We start from the raw sequence: 17178 nt of genomic DNA, 5'->3' as shown, positions 1-17178 counted from the left end.
AGTCTGAAATTACTTCAGCCACCTCTTAGTATTTTTTTTCCTAGGAATAACTAAGATAAATTTGAGTTGGTTCTTACAATATGTAACTAAGCATACCTTTATAGCAAGTCGATGGCAGACATGAAAGAAAATGTTAGCCGGTCAATCAAAATTCAACAGAAAAATAAATATTACTCGAAGGACCAATTTTTTCTATGCCTCAAAGTCTGAAATTACTTCAGCCACCTCCTAATATTGTTTTCCTAGGATAACTAAAATAAATTTTAGTTGGTTCTTACAATATGTAACTAAGCATACCTGTATAGCAAGTTGATGGCAGACATGAAAGAAAATGCTAGCTGATTGATCATGTATGTCTCAACCATGGTCTTAATTACTTAAATTAGAAGACAAATGTAGATGGCAAGATGCTGCAAGCAAGGATTTTGTTGAGGTCAGAGTCTTGGCCATCAGTCCAACATTAGAAACTACCATGTTTTTGGTGAATGTGTTGCAATGGTGAAAAATCTGAATAAGAGAGAAAAATAATTTTACAATTACAAGCAATTTAAACTTTAAACATAAGGCATGTTGGTATTTAGTTCTAATGCCTTTCACCTTGTTTTTAGGCTAAGAAGCAGCGTTAGAAGTAGAACTGAATTAAAAGTTGGTGTGATGTGTCTTGGGCGGAAGGTGTTATGGCTGTATTGTCCAGCTAGAGAAGAGATTAGGTGGGTGTTTGTTGTCTTGTTTGATAGTTCAGTCTACCTGATAGAAACAAGCATGCCACTCATTCCTACTATTAAACCCTTGAGGCTTTTTGTGGGTCAGACTGGTGTTTTAACTTATAAGTGAGCTGACTGGACTGGAGACAAAATTTTGTAGCTAGATAGCATTTGATAGTGTGTTCTCTTTTGTGATGTAAGAGGAAGAGCCTTGTGTTTTTTGTTGAACTAGATTGTGTTTCTTGTCTGTTTGATGGAGAGCATTCTTATTGTGGCCTTATTATGACTTGGGGTACATGCATTTGCAGGACATGAAGGGATGCCTTTGCTCTTGCCATATTAGAATGACCTCACTTTGTTTATTTACTAATGATGATTTAGTTGTTGCATATTGTGACCATAGTTGAAGTAAGCAACATTTATTGACAACGAATTAGTTCAATCCGAAACTTGAGATAAAGAATGTAGGCTAAAAAACTGATTCGCTGATGATTATTAATTAAGTTGAAGTTCTAATATCATAAGGGGCTGGTACCAATCTATGTCATGTTTTCATTAGGAATTTAAGTGCAAGTGGCTAGGTGGTACACTTTTAAACTGGAAGAGTTTAGGTGACTTGTGATAGAGACATAAGTTGTCAGTAACTGTTGGCTTGTTGGAAAAAATTAGAGCTTTTGTGGTTCACACGGGAACATTAGGGGTTGCACACATGAGAATATAATGGTATTGACTTTTAGCTCTATCAACCTGAAGATCAAGAAATGGTTCCTTGTTATCAAAGAAAGGTAGATTTGGTTGCCACCTACATGGTTATTTGTTTGAATTTGGCCAGTGACATGATTTTTGTTAAAAAAAAAGTATATTCAAGTCTAAGATAATTTGGGAACTTCATTATATGTACTTGTATAAAGCATTGATGGAAGATATAATAGACCTCAGATTTACAGAAAAATAGTCTTTGATGAGTATATTTATTTTAGTATTAATTCCTTCAATTTGGATATTACTAGCTATGCTCGTAATTCTATCTGAGTAACTAAAACAATTATTACTCTTGTGGTCATAGAATCACAAATTTGTTTGATCTTCACCTTGAAAAATTTAGTTTAGTACTATCATATCTTTGGGACTTTATGATTTTGTTGTTGTTGTTATTGCTATACCATTATATCTTGGTGGGCAAGCTTTGACATCACAGATTGCTTGCTTCTTTATGACCTGAGTGTCAAGGGTTTGATATGTGGAAGCTTGATATATGGAAGCAGCCTCTTTGCTGGTATGAGCATAAGCATTCTTCGTCCGTAGACCTTGTGTTGGTGGGAATCCTGTGCAGCATGCTAACTTTTTCTTACTGATGTATCTTATTGTCAAATAATCACATAATACCTCCTTGAAGTGATAAGAGCATGAAATGTTGTAAAAAGCAACTAACTTCTGAACCTCTATTATTTAACTTCTTATTAGTTATTGTTTTGGACATATACTTTCTTCACAAAGTACAGTTGTTTATTATATTGTATCATTCTCCGAGAGCATAACCTTCTTTTTTTTTTTTTGTTTCTGAGTGAATTAAATGGATTCTTGTTGGGAATTGATTTCTCGGTTTGTGGTGCTAGCCCAATCTTGATTGGCTAGATGGATTTGAATCGGCTTATGCTGAAAACATGATAATGAGTGTTCAAATTGGGTTAATAGTAACTAGTCTTACACACGAGTTACACATTAATCTTATTACAATAGGAATTATTGAAAGTTGAGGAAAAATGCTTAGATTATGCACTTATCGAGTTGGACTGTTGATCTACCTTCCATTGATATCGATAAAATATTTTATTCTTCTTATTAGCTATGTGTTAGGATTTGAGTGTTGGACAATTAAGAAACTATATATATATATATATATATATATATATATATATATATATAATTTGTGTTGTTGAGATGAATGTATAGAGTTATTGAGTTAATAGGAACAATAGAAAAAGAAATACTTTTGTTCATGAACAACTAGGTATCATTTCGATAGAGGATAAAATGAGATAAAAGTATTTAAGATGGTATGAATATGTGCTTAGGAGACATTTGGATGCGGTAGTCAGAAAGTCAGAGAAGGTAGAATGATTAATATTAGTGGTATGAGAAGAGGCAAAGGAAGACCTAAAAAGACCTTAATAGAAACTATACATAAAGATATAAATACTCTAAACTTAACTAAACATATGACTTTTTACATATCTCAATGACGACAAAAGATCTACGTAGCCGACCCCAAATAGTTGGGACTTACGGTTTCGTTGTTGTCGTCTTATTAGCTGCTATGTTCCAGCTATTAGTGTATTACTATATTAATCAATCTGAAGCTTGTATTTAATTTGTTAGCTACATTGTTGTGACTTTGTTTTTTTGTTTATTGTGGCAATTAGTTGCTGAGATGGTATTGGAAAGGTTGCCCAAGAATTAATTCATAATTTTCTTTGACAAGGTGATGATTTGACTAATCGTTGTGTTTATATTTCTCAGGTGAGGATTCTCTTTTATGAATGCTATTTTCTCGTGTATTTCTTTTGTACAAGTAATTAGGTGATGAAAGTGCTTAATCAGGCACCTTTAACTGATGCGGAAGTTGAAGAACTTGTTGCTGAGTTTCTTGAAATTGAGAGCAAGGTATGTTTTGTTTGCATCATATACTTGAGTTTTTTTCCTTTTTATCTTTATCTTGTTGGTGCCAGTTATGTGTTGTTTAATGCTTCTCTTAGGCAGCTGAGGCACAAGAATCACTTGAACAAGAATCACTTGCCCAAGTGGAACGTGAAGTAAGATCTGAGCTTGCTGAGAGTCTCCATGGGGATGCGGTATTTCTCATTTTAGTTTCTTTATTGGGCAGTATTGTGTGTGTTCTCTCACATGCTTATGATTTTTTTAATGTTTTTCTCCTCATAGTTGGAATTAGCTGTATCAAATGAAATGAAAGTACTTGTAGAAGAATGGGAGGATGTTCTTGATAATTTAGAGACTCAGAGTGCTCTACTATTGGTAAGTTTTCCCTAATATATCGATAGTTGATTAAAAATAAAATTGACATAAACTCTTAAATAATGCTGGAAAAAATGTTATTGATTTCATGGTTTCCCTTATCGGTTCGTATTACTGTACCGACTAACTATCGGTACGGTACATACCAAGCTGTACTGTGTTGTACCGAGCATTCTGACTGATGTACCACTCATACTAGTTCCCTATCGAACTGGTATGTATTGCTCGTACCGAGTGGTATACCGTGGTACGATGACCTTGATTGATTTATTATAGGGTGTTTGCTTGGTAGATACTCTATGTTTCAATTTTTTTGAAAAAAAATTGAAGAATTTCATCTTTGTGAAAAATCAAAGTTTCCACTATTTCTTTGACCATGGTTAATATTTCTATACCTCTCTTGTGATTTGTTAACTTGTTTTTGAGGTTGAATATGTGGTTTTTTGCTTTTTATTGCTATGTATAAACTGATGAATCTTTTCTAGATAATTGTTTTTGAGCAAATCTTATTGGACCATGTATCTGACTGAAGTGTTTATTCCAATGATGTACGGTTGCTGGTTTTGGCTGTAACTACCACCTATCTAATGTGTTAAGCAATCTTGATTTTGTTTCGTGCTTTAATATTTGAGGTTTATAAGTAGTTATGCGCGTAATGATAATTCATACATATATATCTCTGGTGAAAGAACAAACTGTTGAATCTTTTCTCGATAATTGTTTTTGAGTAATTCTTGTTGGACCATGTATCTGACTAAAGCATTCAGTATGATGATGTAGAGGTGTTGGCTTTTTCTGTGACTACTACCTATGTAATGTCTTAAGCAATCTTGGTTTAATTTCCTACTTCTAGTTTTTTAAAAAGTTATTAAGTAATCATGCACATAATGACAATTCATACATATATATTTCTCTGGTCAGAGCAAGGATTGCAATTTTGTACCAAGGTATTATACTGATCCCTGGATGGACCGGTATTGAGTGGTAATGGTGTACCGAAGGAGAAGAGTTACGAAGAAGAGGAGGTGGTGGAGGAAGAGGAGGGAGGAGGGAAATGAGGCAATGGAGGAAGAGGAGGAAGAAGGAAGAAGAGGAGATGATTGAGGTAGAGGAAGCAAGAATAGGTGGATGAGGAGGAGGAGGGAGGAATGATGAGGGAGAGGAAGAAGAGAAGGCTGTGGAGGACGAGGAGAAGAGGAGGAAGCATACCCGAGGTCAGCAGCCCATGGTGAGCGGTAGGCGACACATGTACAGAGAGAAGGGGTCATGGGCTCTGCACGTATAGAGAAGAGACTTGAGCCTTAGTTTATGTGGTTTTAAAGGGTTTTTTTTTTATTTTAAAAATAGGTCAGACTGGACTACCCGAAATGGGGACTGTCCATGTTTCTGTTTCGGCTCAGGCCGGTAAATACAGATGGATACATACTGACCTGGACAAAATTGATTTCCGTAGGTGAAAGAACTTTCACTTCTGTTATTTCAGGGATAATGTTATTGAATATGTAGGCTATATTTGAGCTAAGAATCTAATCTCTCTCTCAAAGACATGCATAATTTTTAAGCTGACTTTTTGTCTTTGCAAAGTTAAAACTGTATATAAACCCTGATGTTTAGATCTTCCTTTTCATAAACTGGAGAGGGATATATGTGTGTGGTTATAGATTTTCAAAGAGATGGATGCAATTTTATTCTTCTGAGGAAGGTACACTCGTCGTATTCGAACATAGCAGCCACATACATGTAGTTGCTCTTTTCGGTGGTTGTCTAATTTGGATCAATGCAGCGAAAAGTGTGCTCAAGATTATCTGGTTAGAAGTTGTTTAGAACAAGTGACACAAAGTTAGATAAGATGTTGGAGATAAATTAATTTGATTGCTATAAAATTAAAATCAAATGATACTATATGAAATTATGTGAGAGACTGCATTAGATGAGTTATATTTTCTGGTGAATGACCTTTAATTATGATTAATATTTTTGAGACACTTCAAAGTTTTGGAAGAGTAAGAAAATGTAAAAATTGCTTTAGTGCTTTTGGAGGGAGTAAATGGATGTTGACCTTGATAATATAACTTGAAAAAACAAGCTATTTCGACTACTAGGTCCTGGTACGAGAATTTTGGACTGTTGTGAAGTACTTACTGTCTACGGAATTTTGCAATGCTTTATTGAAACCTGCTAGAGTTTATAACTTCAGTTTAAGCACTAGACAATTGTGGTGGATGAGGTTGAGTTGGCTATGATTTGGAGTGAGAAGTCTCTCCAATTGTATTTTTAGTTGAAAACCTCCTCTCCTTACATCACAGTTCTTTACACCAACTGTGGGGTCCAACCTGCTTCTTCAAATATGAACTGTCTTATCAGAATTCACATGATAATTGTAGATGATCATGATTTATGGGAAAACCATGACAGAGGTTGATGATTCTGCAACTTCATTGATGGATGACATTTATGCTATTGATAACTGATAAAAAAGACAATATTGCATCTACCAATCAGTTTTTATATTGTTATGAAATGGTAGGTCACTTGTCACACTTGTTAGGTTTTAGTGTATTTAAATCAGAACTTGCGGCTACTTTTCACAATATTGCCTCTACCAATCAGTTTTTATATTGATATGAAATGTTAGGTCACTTGTCACAATTGCTAGGTTTTAGTGTATCCAAATCAGAACTTGTGGCTCCTTTTCACACATGAATTAGAATGTAGTTCTTGAAACACTGCTTTTTTCTCAGGTCGCTCGGCTCTGGAAGAAAAAAACAAATTTTTTGTTTTAGTTTCATAGTATTAATTGTCATACTAGTGTTTTCCCTCTAATTCTAATTAGTGAATTAGCTTTGTTGTTAATGATTTTGTTCTGCAAAATCTGAAGCATTTTAATTCTTTCAGATATAGTGCATTTAACAAAATTAGTTTGAAAATAGAATAATCCATTAGATCATGGATGATGCTGTTCCTTTTTGCTTCTTATTTGGTCATCCAATTGATAATGATTAGATCATAATGCAAATAATGCAAACAAATATGCAGTTTATGCTTTAAGTAAAACTATGTGCCAGCTTTGGAACATTTAATTGTTGGAATTTTGACTCGACAGTCGATCATTGTCATGTATCTGAGGCTAGGGGAGCAACATAATTGTTAGTTCTTTATAACATGCTCCTGTGACAGGAACAACTTGATGGAGCAGGAATTGAGCTCCCTAGTCTTTACAAATGGATAGAAAGTCAAGTTCCTGGTGGATGTCGTACCGAAGCTTGGAAAACAAGGGCTCACTGGGTGGGTTCTGTGGCAACTAGTGAACTTAACCAATCTGTTAAAGATGCTGAACAGTACCTTCAATCCTGTCACCCCGTAAGGAGGTAAGACTTGTTTTTACATGTGTTTTGCTGGTCGTTGGTTGTTCAATGTTTCTCATTCTCCTAGGAAACATGGTCGTCTGCTTGAGAGTGGCTCTAGTGGCTATTTAGCCAAAAATCTTTCTGTCAAAGATGGTGACAATCTCATGGAAAATTCTGAAAAAGATTGGCAGATATTTGATGAGATTATTCATTCTGGTCGATTCTCAGACAGTAACTCATTTGGTAGCAATAACTGGGCGGCCGTTTACATGGCTAGTACTCCCCAACAAGCTGCAAATTTGGGTCTCCATTTGCCTGGAGTTAACGAGGTACAAAATCTGAGCTTTACCTAGCTGTCCAGGACAATGAATGCATAAACTTTTTGATCTATAGATGCATGTTTTGGAGAACTATTGGGTCATACTTAACATATCATATTGTAAGAGAATATATGTTTTCCCTTCTGTATTTATCAGATTAAGTAGGTGCCTCTTATTTAGAGGTTGGAAATAGTAAATAAGTAGAAGTGTTTTAAAATTGGCCTAGGCAGGAAGCAAATGAAAGGTGAAGCATAAAAGGATTAAAGGAGGTTTAACTAAAATAAATTTCACCACAGATTATAACCACCTTGTAGATGGTTATATTGTGACTTTTAAGTTTCACTGTGTTGGTTGTTTTATGATTTTCCTGTTAAGTGCAATCAGCAATGTACTAGAAACATATCTCCTCTCTCTTCTCTTTGGAGTATGATGGAGGTGCTGAATCATCATCGTCAGTCAATAATTGCTGGTCAGCAACACATCCTTGCCAGGGAAATTTATAGACAAGGTAAATGGTTTCAGCCCGACAAGCCCCCAGCTAGTAGTTGTCAACTTGTTGGTAGTTGGTAACTTTTGTCAATGGAACCTTTTAAGTTCTATTTTAAGGGTGCCATCCAGTTGCCGGGGAGGTTAACGCTGTGTCATGGGCTGCTAGAACTGAAAAAAAGAAACGAAAAAGAGAATTTAAAAGTTGGTGAGGAAGTTATTTGATTGAACATGAAATTACATACCTGCGTTGCCAATGACTTTTTTTTTCTGTTTTAGTGTCTTTTTCAACTCTTCATCCTCTAATTAGATGATGCTTTCCTTCCCTGTCAATTGCAACTCGATTAAAGCCCAAAGTCACTATCCAAAATCATGTCAGAAGCCTTTGCATTTTAAATTTTAAAACTTGAACAAACCAGTCAGTTTCTTGATCCATCTGTCTGGTCCAGTCCAAAGTTGCCTTAAAATAGGCTTTTGCATAAACTTACATGTGAAAAGTCTTCTTTCCTTGGTGAAATGAAATGTTTCTGTTGGGAAGGCACCTCTGGTTAAAGGCTAAATCCTTGTTCTGAAATTGGCAACTTAGCCGTAATTGGATTGGTGGTTAGTGGACCAGTGACCACAATTAGTGGCCCATTCTGGTGGTTGATCATGTGGTTTAATGGTTCCACGCAAACAATTTTGCCCTCTTCAAATAATGCTGTGCCATATTGTCAGGAGTGTTTGACGCCACTTTTTTTATCATTCTGCAATTAGATTTGCAAAGAACCATGCTTTGGTTTAATATAACATTTTTTTCACTTTGAAAACTTAATATCAATAAATTCTATTTTTATCTGCCTAGGTAGAGGAGATTGGTGAAATTGAAGGGAATCCTTTCTATGACGAGGCAACCCAAAATGAGAAAGAGATTGGATTGTCTGAGGAACAAAAGAGAAACTATAGAAAGGTTTGTCTTTTCAAAATGATAATATTAAGTTTTTATTATCTTGTCTTTTTCTTAAAATGCTTCAAATTAAAGTATTGAGCTAGTAAATATTATTCTATTTTACGAATGTTGAATAAAATTTTATTTTGTGTGGGATTTAACTCTTGTTGAGTGATTTTACTATTGCTCAGAACTAAAAAGCAAGGATTGAAATATCGTACCGTACCGGAATTTCGAGATTTGTTCGGTACGATATGGTACCGTATACTGAGCGGTATACCGCTCAATACACACACACACACACACACACACACACACACACACACACATATATATATATATATATATATATATATATATATATATATATATATATATAAAGTATGTTTTTTTTTAGGACATCGGCAATATATATATTATTTATGTATAAAATATTATATATATATATATATTTATATATAAAAGTAAACAAAATAATGTGCGACGTCGCCTCTCTTCTCCCCACGCGGGGCGACATCGCAGAAAAACGAGGCGACGTCGCCAAGGTATTATATATATATATATGTATATATATATATATATGTATATATATATATATATGTATATACATACATATCTTGTAATGAGTCATTTGTGTTTGCTGAGACTCAATATTGTGCTCATAGGACAGACTACACAGATCAGGAAACCAGCCCATCGCAGGGTCTCCATTCCCTAACTGTCCTTCCAAATAACCTGACGAGTTTTCTTTGTGAGAATGTGATTGACCTTCGATATTTTAGTAACTCTCCATGTATGTATTAATTGGCATGACTTTTTTCTAGGAACAAGTGGTACAAGGTTTTTAATTTTTTTTTGCTGTGTGATTCTTAGTTATTTTTCTGAAATTAAACAAAATTCTTTTGTTTGCAGGTGAGAGAGGAGGATGATGTGAAGATTACAAAGAAACTGCAGTGTCGTTTGAAACAGAGGAGAAAGAGGAAAAGAAAATATCAGGTTGAGTCTCGTTTATATTGTTAGTGTTTTTGAGCCTTTATCTGATAACCCAATAAGTGGGTGTATACATGAATTATCTGATAAGACTTCTTGCCAAAAATTTTCCCATCATGCAAAACTTTTCCTTGTGAAGCTGATCCTTTTGTGTAAACATGACTATGACATATCATGCAAGAATTAACCTGAGTTATAAATTATGCAGGAACTTGTTGAGAATGACGTATTGGATGGTGTGGCACAATTAAACGAGTCTCAGTTAATTTTTAGAGATCCAAGCTCATCTGGTGCTGATGTTGATCATCCTGTTGCTGTTGCTGAAGACTTGAAGCCTGAAATTCCTAACAAACCTAAGAATGAAATTCCAATTCAAAATGACACAATCAAGAGGTCATGTGAAGGCGAGGATGTTGAACTTGACAATAAAAGGCATCGGACAGTCATCATAGAGAGTGATGATGAAGTGCAAGTGATTGATGATAAGTCACCATCACATGATTTAATCAGAGATCAATGTTTGACAGCTCAAGTTAGAGAAGTTGTTGATGTAATAGATAGTGATGTCCTTTCTTCACCTACTCCAGCTAATAATGACAGCCTTATGGACATTCCTGAGAAGTTTCATTGTACTGCTTGTTCTGAAGTGCTGAAAGCTTCTGAAGTGCAAAGACATCCAACTCTGGAAGTTATTGTATGTACAAAATGTAATCTTCTGATAGAAGAGAAAATGAGAATAGAGGTACTGATAGTGATTCCCGATTGAGCTATGCCACACATAATACTTCAATATTTTAATTTCTTATTTTGTGATAGAAAAAATTTCTGCATGCATACATTTCAGGGTTAAGTACTTTTATAGAGGTCACACACAATTATTCTTAAAAAAGTTAACTTGATTTGCATTTTCTCTATGATAAAGAATTTACATTTTTTTTTGGTATGAAAATCAACTTTGTCATTTTGTTCTGTTGCAAGAAAATTTATGTACCTCAGATGCTTTAATGATTTATTATTTGATGTTTCTTGGTTGCAGGATCCTGATTTAGGTGTCTACTGCAGATGGTGTAGTAAGTGTGATGACCTAATAAGGTGTAAATCATGTAAGATGCTATTCTGTGCTATGTGTATAGCAAGAAATTTTGGGGAAACACGGTTGTTGGATGTTGAAACAAATGGTTGGGACTGCTGTTGCTGCTCACCAGTTCTGTTGCATCAGTTTATTTCAGAATGTGAAAAAGCTCTTAAGGGGTTCATGGTTTCTAGCTCAGAGAGTGACTCAGAGCTTTCAGATGGTCAAATGGTTGTCAGACTTGGGTAACATTAACAAACTTATTTATCTGGAAGTATAGTGATTTAGTACTTTATTTTTTTTCTCTTGTTAGAAATTGAACATTTACTTAATCTATCGTAATTCTTTGTCTTTCAGCCACAAAAAAAGACGAAAGAAGAGGATTAGGAGAATTATAGATGATACAGAACTTGGTGAAGAAACCAGGAGAAAAATTGCAATGGAGAAGGTTTCCACTTATATGAACAAAATCTTCTTGAGAGGTCTCAAACGAGTTTAATCATAGCAACTACTATATCCTTTTTTGCAGGCTAGGCAGGAGCATCTTAAATCAATGCAAGCACAATCTGTTGGTAAATTTTGTAATACCAGAAGTAATGAAAGTGTAGGGGAAGTTTCATTGGATGATGCAATTGAAGGTTATATAGTCAATATTGCAAGGGAGAAGGATGAGGAGCCTGTGAGAATCCCACAGAGCATTTCTGCAAAGTTGAAGCCCCACCAGGTCTCTTTTCCTTTTCAAGTGCATCTTTTTAAAAAAAAATCTATAATAGGATGTTGTCATTGGCTATGTCAATTCATTTTTCTAACTTCTCTATCTGAGGTTGTACTTCATGTTTTATCTTATCTTGTGGGTTTTTGTTCTTCATATGAACTATAAGATCCCAGAGATATTATCGTTGATTTTTCTTGGAAAATAATGCCTCACATTTTTATATGTGAGTTCAATATGCTAACACACACCAAACAATGCTATTCTCTACAACTTCCTAGTCCCCTAGCCGTCCATTTGTAATAGCTGATTGAGTTTAAAAAATGCCTTAGCATGATGCTTTTTTTATTTTTTTTCAATTTTATGAATTGCATGTTTGTCCATGTTGATATGATCTGTGATTGTTCTCCTACTATGGCTTTAAAATAAATATATCTTTTGGTCATAGACTTAATTAAACTAAATCCTGACTGAATAAAAGTTAGTTGATAGATTGCTCATTTTTCATCATTTAAGGATCTTATTTGCGTTGGAATTCGAGCAGGTACTTCACCATTGCATGTTGATTTGTGCATTTATGATGGATATAGAGTGACAAAATTCCCCATTTAACTTTTATGTATGTGCTCTCAGAGTCGATTGCCATTTTCAACTTTCAAGTAATTATTCTCTTTATTTGGGATTTGGTAAACATTTTCTCTTACAATATGGGCATTGAAAATTAGAGCTGTTTATGAACTATTTCATTTATGTTATATTTAAATTACTGCATGGTACTGGCAATTTAGCTATTTGTTTTTAGCTTTTAATTTAGTAGTATTGATTCTTCGATATGTACTTATACAGAAAAACAAATTATTTACATATTTAAAGCTGCATCAGCTTATCTATTGATCCATCCCACCTAATGCCATTAATTCTTTTTAATATTACATTTCAACTGACCATTTATTTCAATAGATTCTAATCTAATACATTGCTTAAACCTGACCAGACTTGTAAATTGATATTATCAAATACATAGTTATTGAAGACATTTTTATGTTTATTTAAATTAATTTAAAATTTTATATTATTTCTTCTTTTATTCAATGTATATTTTCTATTTTTGTATGAAAAATGAATGGACAATTATATTGCAATGGGCTAAAGTAAATAAGGAAAACACCAGACTCCTTGAATGTTCATATTCTGCTGATGCCCTGCTACCAGGGAGCTCTCTGCGTAATCAATTCAAGTATGGTGATATTTGGTTGTAAATAGTAATAATGCTAGATTTGATGAATAATTATCCCATATTGTTGGGACTGATTTGTGAATAATCCTAGAAAGAAAAATATAATACTTCATTGCTGTTTTTAATGTTTTGTTGTCGTACCCGTGTTTATATTAGTTTAGAAGACACTGAACTGGGGGTCAAATTAGGAAGAAAAATGTAACAATTTTCTCAATATGGACAATGCAAAGCAAGGTTAAATCTGGATTGAGGTAAGCAGTGGCCAAAACTAGTAGGTTAAAGAACTGGCCTCTTTTGATTTCTCATTATGTCCTATCAATGGTCCTTGTCAGGGCACTGTCTGCTCTGGGGCACTATGCTGTCCCTCAACCAAACTGAGAGAAGAGAAATAGGAGAGGAAGAGGAGAGGAGAAAAAGAAACAACAGTAGGTTAGGGAATGAAGGCATTTCTGCATTGTCGCAGGAGCTCTGTCAATCTTGAAACTTTTTTTAGAATGCTTCCTCATTAGATCTAGCCACAACTATGCCTCATTGGAACTCTGCCTTGGATCACCTGCTGCATAGCATTCCTCATTGTCTTGGCTGTTGAGGACCTTAGGTTCAGAATTCGGTCGGATCACTGCCAAAGATAAAGTAGGGAACTGGGAAAGAATTTCTCTTTACTTTCTCAGTCTTGGTGAAGGATCAGACAATCTCCCTGTGTTGTTTCCAAAAAGTGCCAATGATTTTTTTTCAGAAAAAACTTTTTCTATCATGTTTCTGATTTTCTATTTCTTTGTTCTTTTCTGAATTATCTGATTTTGTATACATTTCGGGTTCTTAGGAGTTCTTTTGTATGTTCTTTGTGGATCCAATTCTTTTAGCTGAGGTTTGCCCCATTGCCTAATCCATATTGTCCAATCTAGCTGATCCAATCCAATTAAGGTTATTTTATAGGTGGCTGATCCTGACCCTGGTTTTGATTATCAAAACTCGGTTTTGTAAATTGAGGTAGAGTATCTTAGTTTATAATAGTTGTTGCATGAGCAGGTCTAAGTTCTGTATATCATATGCATTATCTTGTAGAAATTATTTTGTTCCTTTTTTATGTTTCTGATTGTGGAATAGTTTTATTGTGGATGCAGATCGCTGGGATACGATTTATGTGGGAAAACATTATACAGTCTGTCAAAAAGGTCAAATCTGGGGATATAGGTCTTGGATGCATTTTAGCTCACACAATGGGCCTTGGGAAAACTTTTCAGGTCTGAGCTTTTTTCCTTGTATACTTGATAACCTACCAATTTAAATTGTTGGTTTTTTTGTTTCTTCAAACAGGGTAAACTCTCCCTGGTCATAGAAGTTCCTAGAGGCTCTCTGCTGCTATCCTTTTTCATTACGAATATTCTGCAAATATAGTATTAATTATGGGTCCATAACTGTCTCAACTCTTCATTTTTACATTAAATTATTCCCTCATTTCTTTTGCACAGTTGAAGCAATTTCCAGATCTATTCTTCTCCATCAACATCTGATGTTGCAGTACTAATATGTTATAAGCCTCTGTGATGCTTTCTTTCCACCTAAGTGAACTTGCAAAGTGGATCATGTAGTTCGTGGCTTGGAGCCTTTTTTTTTTTTGTGTGTTTTTGAGGTTGAAGCAATTTTACATGTGCTACTAAAATTGTCGTTTTACCAGTAAGAAAATTTCAGAATAATACTTAATTCAGCTATTGAAGTGATTTGAACTTCTTTCGCGTACATATTTTGGTAGTCTCCATTGCTTGTTACATGCTAATTTTTCCTGTGAATTGTTGATTTCTGTCACAGGTTATTGCATTTTTGTACATTGCTATGAGAAAAATTGATCTAGGTTTAAGAACAGCTCTTATTGTTACACCTGTTAACGTGCTTCATAACTGGCGACAAGAATTTGTGAAGTGGCGACCAACGGAGTTAAAGTCTCTTCGTGTGTTCATGTTGGAAGATGTTGCAAGGTCTGAGATTTCTTTCATCCTTTACTTTTGACGAACTTCTTTTATTTACATAATCAACTGAAAAATATTTGTTTTATTGTAATTTTGTTAACAATCAATGATATCAACTGTTTTATTGTAATTCTGTTCAAGGTTCGCATTACCGTACCGTACTAGCGTTTTGACCTGGGCTCGGTATGGTACGGTACGGTGTATTGAGCGGTACACCCAGGTGTACCAAGAGGTACACCTGATTTCACAGATTTAACCATTCGAAAATACCTGAAAATTAAAAAAAAAGTTAGGATAGGGTTTTCAAGTTACAAATAAATATAGTAATAGTATAAGTTTAGCAAATCAATGTAAATTGGGTAAAAATAGGATCACATATCTTATTCGGGCTTTGAGATAGTCTTATTCGAGGTAGTCTTATTTGAGGTAGTCGTATTTCAGCCCGTTATAGATTGAAATATCTACAGAAAAATCAGTTGAATTGTTAGACTATTTTGTTATAATATAAACTCTAAAATTCAAATGAATTAAATAATCACATATGTAGATATATTTGATTGTTGATTACTTGATTCTACCACCAAAACGAACGACGGGCCTCCACGGGTGATGGATCGGGGTCTTCGATCCGATACATCTGCATATCAATATGATACGTTTGTTGGATCCAATCATGAAATTGATCCCATGACATAGTGTATTGATACACCGTATGCCATTGATGCATCAATGTGGTGCTGATCGTAAACTGATCGTCATGAATCATATTTGTCCGATGCAGCTCTTGAGGCATATATTGGTGAATGTCAGAGCTTCTACTTTCGCTACTGATCTGCTGTTCTGTATCATACTGTTGCTCAGAGAAGGATGACCAACTATCACTATTCTGTTGTTGCCCGTATGATTCTCCATAATACGATGACTGTGAATACGATGAGCCTCTTTCTGTGTCTATATCATGTATGCTCTGTTGCATTTGTTCATATTCATCCACTGTCTTCTCCTTCCCCTTCTCCTACCCCTTCCGCGCATAAACTTGACCAGTACCTTGTCGAGTTCCATGATCTGAATCTTGAGTGGCATATGTAAAATATTGCTCCTCAGTCCATTCACCACCCTCAAGTTGTGTAGACGAGACCAACGACTGCCCGGCATCACCGCCATCATCTGTCGAGGCACTGCTGTCCGTGTTATTATAATGTCTCTGGACCGAGCGAGAAAGAGAATGTGATTGTGAAGGATTCTCGTCGCCTGACTCAATTCTTTCCAACGATGCAACTGATGCTACTGCCTTTCCCTTTGGCTTAAATAGGGGAGAGAAGAATGACTTAAATAGAATGAGAAAGGGCTCCAACGGTCAAATTAACCGTTGGAGCACTGTATTTCGACCGTTACCGCCCGATATTACCTCGTATTGTTCGGTACGAGGTTTTTTGAATGTACCGCCCGGTTGCGTGCGGTCCGTGCACCGGTAGCATGTCGGACCGGTACGTATCGCCCGTATCGGGCGGTACGATTCGGTATGACAGACCTTGATTCTGTTAACAATCGATGATATCAACTTTTTTAGTGACCTTTAGAAAAAAGAATATCTTGGCTCAAGTCAACTTGTTGGAACTATCTAGTCCGTTGGCTAGTAGAAGTTCTCATTAGAAAATAAGTGGGCCTAGTCCGACTGAATTGATCATTTATCAACTTGAGTTCGGCACGCTTCTAAAGCTTGCCACAACAATTTGTTTTATCTAAGGTTTGCCGTACCACAATGTATCGCTCAATATGGGTGGTACATCGGTATACTCCCATGTATCATGTGTTGTTGTGCTTTTATGTACCATGTGTTAGTATGCTTGGTACGGCTTGATACATATCACATCGATAGCTGGTCGGTACTGACCTGTAAGACGAACCATGGTTTTATCTGAATTTATTTGGTTTTTGATGCAACTAAAATGCTTGCTATAGATTTTTTATTAAGAATTTAGTTAGATTGTTTGGCTGCCCAATTATTCAATAGCAAGATTAGTAATTATATAATAAATTACATTATATTTCTAAATGAGTATTAATAAAAACACGAGTGGTGGAGCAATTTATGTTTTAAATATTTGTGGTTGCTGCATCAAGTGTTTTGGCGATCTTATATTTGTTTGCTCCCGCCCAATTATGTGTGTGCATGAATGCCTGTGGGCAAATTGGGTGTCTGTTGCTTCCGATTAACTTTAGGAACTTCTTCAGGAACTTGTGGTTTTTCTTCTTTTTCAGTTATATTTTCTTCATGTGATTCTAAATATTTGTTTGTATCATATCTCAAGTGCTTTTACAATCTTTCTGTGTGCACCCTTTCTTATGAATGTATGTGCATCTGCAAATGAATACCTTTGT

The 17178-nt window shown here is 35.1% G+C and overlaps 1 protein-coding gene across 7 annotated transcripts in view; it reads left to right on the top strand.

The window, feature by feature from the left end:
- LOC135667734 (protein CHROMATIN REMODELING 20-like) overlaps window positions 1–17178 on the top strand; it is a 32457-nt gene that overhangs the window by 3387 nt on the left and 11892 nt on the right. For 4 of the 7 annotated variants that reach the window (XR_010510607.1, XM_065178429.1, XM_065178428.1 and 1 more), the window contains 13 exons: window positions 3306–3368; window positions 3461–3556; window positions 3645–3737; window positions 6915–7105; window positions 7170–7413; window positions 8735–8839; window positions 9731–9814; window positions 10017–10550; window positions 10845–11125; window positions 11238–11328; window positions 11410–11604; window positions 13954–14073; window positions 14639–14805. Coding sequence is in view for 6 of the 7 variants with exons in the window: in XM_065178429.1 (XP_065034501.1) it covers window positions 3306–3368; window positions 3461–3556; window positions 3645–3737; window positions 6915–7105; window positions 7170–7413; window positions 8735–8839; window positions 9731–9814; window positions 10017–10550; window positions 10845–11125; window positions 11238–11328; window positions 11410–11604; window positions 13954–14073; window positions 14639–14805 (2264 nt within the window). In the remaining variant the exon portion in view is untranslated. Of the gene's footprint in view, window positions 1–3127; window positions 3369–3460; window positions 3557–3644; window positions 3738–6914; window positions 7106–7169; window positions 7414–8734; window positions 8840–9730; window positions 9815–10016; window positions 10551–10844; window positions 11126–11237; window positions 11329–11409; window positions 11605–13953; window positions 14074–14638; window positions 14806–17178 lie in introns of all 7 variants that reach the window. The other 3 variants (XM_065178430.1, XM_065178431.1, XM_065178432.1) reach the window with 2 other exon arrangements.

This window comes from Musa acuminata, chromosome BXJ1-4 (genome assembly GCF_036884655.1).
Source record: "Musa acuminata AAA Group cultivar baxijiao chromosome BXJ1-4, Cavendish_Baxijiao_AAA, whole genome shotgun sequence".
NCBI lineage: Eukaryota > Viridiplantae > Streptophyta > Magnoliopsida > Zingiberales > Musaceae > Musa > Musa acuminata.
The sequence above is the reverse complement of the archived record's forward strand: the minus strand, read 5'-3'. Positions and strand labels throughout refer to the sequence as shown.